This window comes from Lipotes vexillifer, unplaced genomic scaffold, assembly GCF_000442215.2.
Source record: "Lipotes vexillifer unplaced genomic scaffold, Lipotes_vexillifer_v1.1 scaffold802, whole genome shotgun sequence".
Taxonomy (NCBI): Eukaryota; Metazoa; Chordata; class Mammalia; order Artiodactyla; family Lipotidae; genus Lipotes; species Lipotes vexillifer.
Genome location: NW_006790237.1, coordinates 973,485 through 980,502, shown reverse-complemented (window position 1 = coordinate 980,502; position 7,018 = coordinate 973,485). Strand labels below are relative to the sequence as shown.

The 7,018-nt window shown below is 58.9% G+C and overlaps 2 protein-coding genes across 2 annotated transcripts in view; one reads left to right on the top strand and one right to left on the bottom strand.

Annotated features, from left to right (window-relative positions):
- The window catches only part of SLC17A7 (solute carrier family 17 member 7), a 10,241-nt gene extending 6,867 nt beyond the window's left edge, over positions 1–3,374 (top strand). Inside the window, exons 7-12 of the mRNA XM_007463355.1 lie at positions 15–157; positions 888–1,037; positions 1,212–1,344; positions 2,007–2,117; positions 2,314–2,441; positions 2,677–3,374. Coding sequence (XP_007463417.1) covers positions 15–157; positions 888–1,037; positions 1,212–1,344; positions 2,007–2,117; positions 2,314–2,441; positions 2,677–2,970 — 959 coding nt within the window. The 3' untranslated portion in view covers positions 2,971–3,374. The remainder of the gene's footprint in view (positions 1–14; positions 158–887; positions 1,038–1,211; positions 1,345–2,006; positions 2,118–2,313; positions 2,442–2,676) is intronic.
- Positions 3,375–4,337: 963 nt separating this feature from the next.
- Positions 4,338–6,758, bottom strand: GFY (golgi associated olfactory signaling regulator). Its single transcript, XM_007463354.1, is given in 5 exon segments — positions 4,338–4,537; positions 4,999–5,172; positions 5,443–6,062; positions 6,200–6,389; positions 6,392–6,758. Coding segments are annotated over 5 exon segments (1,551 nt in total).
- Between the last annotated feature and the right edge of the window lie 260 nt (positions 6,759–7,018).

Sequence of the window (7,018 nt, the reverse complement as noted above, 5' to 3'; positions counted from 1 at the left end):
CCCCCCCCCCCCAGGCAGCTTCGGGATATTCTGGTACCTTTTCTGGCTGCTCGTCTCCTACGAGTCCCCGGCGCTGCACCCTAGCATTTCCGAGGAGGAGCGCAAGTACATCGAGGACGCCATCGGCGAGAGCGCCAAACTCATGAACCCCGTCACGGTCCGGGCCCAAACCTGCGGGGCGGGGGCGTGGTGGGGAGAGGAGAGATATCTAGGCAGGGACGCAGGAGAAGAATGGGCCTTGGACCCGCACTGCATGTAGATCTTGGTGGGCATCCATAGACGTTTAGAGGAGACTTGATGGGAACGCAAGGTGGATGGAGCTAGAACCTAGGAGGCGGGGTTAAAGCCCGGAGAGAACGGCAACAGCAGGTGCAGAGAGCAGGGCTCGGTGGCGAGGTGGGCGGAACCACTGGTGGGCGTGGTTAAACCTGCAGAGGCAGATTAGAATGTGAGGTTTTGCTTAGACCTTGGGGTGGGTGAGGCTAGAATTAGGGGGCGTAATTGGATGGAAAGAAACTCTTGGGTCCACATTTCTGAGTCTCTGAAGGTCATCGTGGTCTCCGGACACCTGCCAACCCGAGGGCCACTGTAGAGTCGGGACCGCTGCATCCCTGAGGTGTTACTGTGAGGCTAGGATGCCAACGTCCCCATGGGGGACGTGGACAGGCTGGCAACCCTGCGTCCTTGGAGGTTCTAGTGAGATCGGGAAGCCTGGGTCTCTGCGGGACTGTAGTGGGATCCCTATAGGGTCACGGAGAGCGCCCAGCCCTGCTCTCTGTCTTAGCCGTCCCTCGTCTCGAGCGCCCAGCCCTGCTCTCTGTCTTAGCCGTCTCGAGCGCCCAGCCCTGCTCTCTGTCTTAGCCGTCCCTCGTCTCGCCCCCCCACAGAAGTTTAACACACCCTGGCGGCGCTTCTTCACGTCCATGCCAGTTTACGCCATTATCGTGGCCAACTTCTGCCGCAGTTGGACGTTCTACTTGCTTCTTATCTCCCAGCCCGCCTACTTCGAAGAAGTGTTCGGCTTCGAGATCAGCAAGGTTGGGTTCAGAAAGGAGGGTGCTGAGGGAGCGGCGCGGGTTGAGGGGGGAAGGAGAGGGACCTGCATCCCAAGGGGCTGGAACGGGGCGCAGGAAGGAGCCGGTGGTACCTGAGCCGTGGAGACCCCGGGCGCGTGGCCCCTGAGCCCCCTCCCTGTACGCCCGCTGGCGCAGGTGGGCCTGGTGTCAGCGCTGCCTCACCTGGTCATGACTATCATCGTGCCCATTGGAGGCCAGATCGCTGACTTCCTCAGGAGCCGCCGTATCATGTCCACCACCAACGTGCGCAAGTTGATGAACTGTGGGGGTGAGTGGGGCGGGGCCTGGATCTGGTCTGGGACAGCCTGGGAGGGGCAGAGCGCCGTGGGGCAGATCTAGGGAGCCAGACTCTGGGGAAGGGGCAGAGGTCAGAGGGCGTGCCCAGGGGCGCGTCCAAAAAGACTGAGCCAGAGTGAGACCAGACTTGGCTGGAACAGAATGGAAGGTGGCAGCCTCAGGGGTCGAGGGGTAGAAGGGCAAGGCAGGTATGGCCGTCCAGGTGGAGCAAAGGCAAGACCACGTTGGGTCTGGAAGGACGGGGTCTATACGAGGCTGGCCAGAGTAGGATGGGAACTGGCTGATGAAGAGGGGGGACCTGGAGAGACAAAGGTCAGAGTGTAATGAATAGGGACAGAGAGGGAAGGTGCGAAGGTACCTGGGTGGGGCCTGGACCCTGCGTCTTCAGGGCGTGGCCTCGTCAGTGGGTGGGGCCACGGAGGGCCAGGTCGGGGCGGCGAGCCTGTGCGCGTGGTCAAGGGCCAAGCAATGGGGAGGTGAGGGCTTGTTTAGGGCGGGCGCGGACAGAATGGGGAACAAAGCCAGGGACAGGCGTGGAAGTGCCCAGACTGGGGCGAATAGGGGTCGGCTGCGGCGGGAACGGGTCTGGAGAGGCGTGGGGCGGCCTGCGCTCAGATAAGCGGCTCTCTGTAGGCTTTGGCATGGAAGCCACGCTGCTGCTGGTGGTCGGCTACTCGCACTCCAAGGGCGTGGCCATCTCCTTCTTGGTCCTCGCAGTGGGCTTCAGCGGCTTCGCCATCTCTGGTGAGAACCGCCGATCCGCCCCTTGGGGGAACTCTGGGACCCTCTGTGGGGAACTTCCTGGCTCAGGAAGGGGACTTCCCAGCCTCGCAAAACGTTGACTCGAAAGAGCAAAACGGCGGGGAGGCGGGAGGTAGGGGTGGGGGAGGAGTCACTCGAGCGAGAATCGGCTGTGACGTCTACTGACTCGCCTCGCCAGGCTTCAACGTGAACCACCTGGACATCGCCCCGCGCTATGCCAGCATCCTCATGGGCATCTCCAACGGCGTAGGCACGTTGTCCGGCATGGTGTGCCCCATCATCGTGGGTGCCATGACTAAGCACAAGGTCCGTGCACGGGCCCTGACCCACTTGCCCTCCAAATTTGTGTATATTACCTTCCTGACGTGCATCACCCTCCCTGGGCTCCATCCCTGCCCTCTCTGGGTCTCAGCCTCTTTCTGGATCTCGGTCTCCCTTTCTCTGGGCCTCCCTCCCCCCGCACCGCCGCCCCACTCAGGTTCTCTCTCCACCTCCTGTTTCTCTGTCCTCTGACTTCACCTCACCATTGTCCCCTCCCCAGACTCGGGAGGAGTGGCAGTATGTGTTCCTCATTGCCTCCCTGGTGCACTATGGAGGAGTTATCTTCTATGGGGTCTTCGCTTCCGGAGAGAAGCAGCCGTGGGCGGAGCCTGAGGAGATGAGCGAAGAGAAATGTGGCTTTGTTGGCCACGACCAGCTGGCTGGCAGTGACGAAAGTGAAATGGAGGATGAGGCTGAGCCCCCCGGGGCACCCCCTGCTCCCCCTCCCTCCTATGGAGCTACACACAGCACAGTTCAACCCCCAAGACCCCCACCCCCTGTCCGGGACTACTGACCATGTGCCTCCCACTGGATGGCAGTTTCCAGGACCTCCATTCCACACATCTCTGGCCTGAGTGACAGTGTCAAGGAACCCCAGTCCTCTCTGTCCTGCCTCAGGCCTAAGAAGCACTCTCCCTTGTTCCCAGTGCTGTCAAATCCTCTTCCCCTCCCAATTGCCTCTCAGGGGTAGTGAAGCTGCAGACTGGCAGTTTCAAGGATACCCAAATTCCCCTAAAGGTTCCCTTCTCCACTTTTTCTGCCTCAGTGGTTTCAAATCTCTCCTTTCAGGGCTTTATTTGAATGGACACTTCAATCTCTCACTCTCTCTTGTGGTTTTGGGCACCTCCCCCTTTCCTTGAACCCCAGGGACTCTCAGGCTAAGCCCTGAGATTACTCAGCCCCCGCTCCCCTTTCAGAAAAATTCAAGGTCTTCCTCTAGAAGTTTCAAATCTCTCCCAACTCTATTCTGCATTTTCCAAGTTCGTTTCCCCCACCCCCGCTTCACCCCTCCCTCCACCAGCATATTCTGCTGAAGCACCAAATTCCCCAAGACCTTCTCTCTAGCTTAGCATAATACCTAGGGAAACAACCAAAATGGCAGTTTTAACAATATGCCTCTCTTCACTCCCATGCACTTTTTCTGACACGGTTTTCAGGTCTAAATAGTGGCTGCTTAAGTCCATCAACTCAATGGTTTGAAGCCACCGGCATTGAACTTTCCCATGGTGGTTTCAAGATGCTCCTCTTCCCCCCAATTCCTTGCACTTTATTCTTCTGGGTGGTTTCAAACTGCCCTCATTTTCTCAGTGGCCATTTGTTGCCTCCCTCAGGGGCTAAATGACTCCAAATCTGGGATCCTTCCCCTCTCAGATTCCCCTATTTCGGCTTAGAATTTGGGGAACATATATAGGAGAAGTCACAGAATCCCAGGAAAGGGAATGGGGCTGGGGAAAAGGGGTGCTTTTCCCCGGGGCAGGGCTGTGTCTTTGTGTCTCTGTCTCTGTGATTGTAAATCCTGCCCTGCCCCTCTCCCAATAAAATGCTTTGGTGTACACACCCAGTCGTCATTGGCCTTGGGAGTCCCCAGCACGCTTCTCCCTGAGACCCAGGAGTCCAGGCCCCCAGCCGCCTCCCTCCTCACATCCGGGATTCTAGGACCCCAGCCACTCTCCTCCCCCAGGACTTAGGCCAGAGCAGTTGTCTAGCTGTGGGAACACGTGATTTATTCGTCCTCAGAATATGTTTTCCACTGATATCTAAAGCATCTATCTCTGCGTGTAGGACCCTGATCCGAGAGGATCCCTATGTAGCAAAGCAGGCCAGGAGGACAGGACCTCTGGGTCCTTCCTCCGTCTGGGGAAGGTGCAGGTCTTGAGGGGCTCACACGAAGTTGTTGGGGAGCGTGGAGGGGGAGAGAGGTTCTAGGCGCTGGGGGCGGCCCCCGCGGGGCGGCGGAGGCAGCTTGGGTGGCAGTGGGGGGGTGGGCAGTGGCTGCTTGGTAGCGATGTGTGAAGGGACCCAGGCGTCCGGCGCATAAACGTAGAGGTTGTAGGGGTCCTTCGGGGCGTCCAAATGCATAACTGTGGGGACAAAGGAACGAGGTCATCCATAGGCTGACAGGGGGCCTGTCCCCTCTCCTGAGCCGCTGGCCAATGAGGAGACAGGGAAGAGGATTCCGACCTTCCATTGGAGCGGGGTTTTCGAATTAAAGGACCCCTGAATAGACAGGGGGCGTGGCGTCCACGCAGCAGGGGCGGGGCCTGCCGCGCTCCTGAAGGGGGAAGGGGCGGGGCTTGTAGGGAACCGCGGCTCCGGGCGTGCGGCAGCTCCCGGCTGGGCTGGGGGCGGAACTGGACAGGTGTGTGTGAAATTTCAGAAGATTGGGGGGCAGAACCTGACCCTGGAGGGTTCAGGGCTTCTACTGAGGTCCCCAAGGATGGGGACCTGTACTTTTAGGTAGGGCGCCCTGAAGTGCCAGGCGAAACCAGGTTAAGGAAACGTGCAGGCATTCAAGGAGCGGGACGCTACAGGGGTTGCTCACCCGGTTCATCTCCGTCGTTCGGGAGCCGGTGGTGTGTGAAGGGCTGGTGTCGAGCCGCCCGGCGGTAGAGACACCACAGGAGCAGGAAAATGCCAATAAGCAGCCCGGTCCCGGCGAGGAACAGGCACAGGGCCCCGCCTGCCTCGCCCGAGGGGCGCCCCACCAGGGTCACGCCTGAAGGAAGGAGGCCCAGGAACAGCAGTCTAAACTCCTAGCCCCCTCCACCCTCAGACTCAGGAATCCAGATCCCATCCTCCTCCTCCCTTGGATCCGGGAGCCCCGGCCCCCAGTCTCTCCTCCCTCAGACCCTGCAGTACCAGCCCTCAGCCCCCTCCCCGCTTCAGACCCCGAAGAGGGGCTTACAGCCTTCTCCTTTCGACCCAGGAGTCCGGCTCCCAGGGCCCTCCTCCCTCAGACCCAGGAGTCCGGGTCCTAGTTCCTCACCAGTCTCCTTCACTTGCTCCACCACGATGATAGTGTTGACTCTCTCACCTCTGCTGCACCGCTGGGGGGCCCGCGGAGTGACAGGGGCCGGCTGATTGGGGGGCCCTGGAGGAGCAGGGGACCTCACAATCCGGGCTGAGGGAGGAAGGGCGTCGGGCCCTTTAGGGCTAGAGTTCTGGGGGACTTTCAGATCAACGGCCCCAGGAGATTCTGAGGTGGGCAATTTAAGGGCGTCGGGCTGGGTGGCTGCAAGGGTTTCTGATTTGGGATTCAGCGGCAGCTCATTTAGGGCAGTAACTCCTTCCTTGAAGGGTGCAGGCGTTTCTGGGGGAAGACTAGTGGAGATCTCAGGATCAGAGGCTGGGAGAATCTCTGTTGCATCTTGGTAGGGGGGAGTGGGGAATTCTGTTTGGGGAATATCAGTGGGGTTGGGATTGTGGCCTACATGAGATGCTGGGTGGGGGATTTCGGTAGGGTCAGGATGGAGTGTCTGGAGGAATTCAGAATTTGGGGTCTCAGTGGTGCCAGAGTCATGGGTCTCCGGAGATCTGGGGTCAAAGGTCTTGGTGGGGTCAGGATGTGGGGTCTCAGGGGCTTCTGCATGTGAGATTTCAGTGGAGCTATGTTTGGAAATCTCGGGATTCTTGGAGTTTGTGTAGGGGCAGGGTTTGGGGTTTCAGGAAATTCTGGGTGTGAAGTTTTGGAGGAATTAAGTTTGGGGGTCTCATGGGATTCTGTGGGTGAGATTTCAGTGGAGTTACGTTTGGGAATCTCTGGGAATTCTTGGTGTGGAGTATGGGTAGGGTCAGTGTTTGGGGTTTCAGGAAATGTTGGGCGTGAAATTTTGGAGGAATTAGGTTTGGGGGTCTCAGGGGATTCTGTGTGTGGAATTTCAGTTGGGTCAGGTTTGGGGGTCTCAGAAGGTTCTGGATATGTCATTTTGGAGGGTTTAATTTGGAGGGGTCCAGGGATTCTGATATTGAGGTGTTGAGTGAGTTAGGTTTGGGGGCCTCAGGAGACTCTGGGTGTGGGCTTTCTCGGAGGTCAGTGTTGGGGGTCTCAGTGAATTCAAGGGGGGAGGGCTCAGGGGAAACCACATGAGGTGTCTTGCAGGGCTCAGGATAAGCGGTCCTGGGGGATTCTGGGTTAGGCCCATTGAGAGTGGAATTTTCAGATGCAGGAGGGGAGGGCTGAGAGGGGTGGTCTATCCTCGAGAATTCGGAACCCTCAGGCGGTGAGGTCCAAGGGGCAGCCTTGGAACCCAGCCAGGCGAAGAGAAAGACGAGGAGCAAGAGGATCGGGCTGAAGGATTTCATAACTCTGGGATTTACCTGTAGCAGTGGGGGAGCGGGAAGGAAGGGGTTAAAGCCAGAAGTCGCCAGGGAGGTGACTCCGGAGGCCGCGCCCACTGGTCTCCGGGTAGACCGCGTCTCCGCCCAGCTCGGGCGCCTGGTAAAGGAGAAGCCACCTGCAACTCCCTGAAGGCTGTGAGGCGGTAGCTGCCGTAGCTAAGGGAGACTGAGACGCAGGGCTTCTTGGGAGTTGTAGTAAATTTCCTTATCTGTTTCCCTAAGGG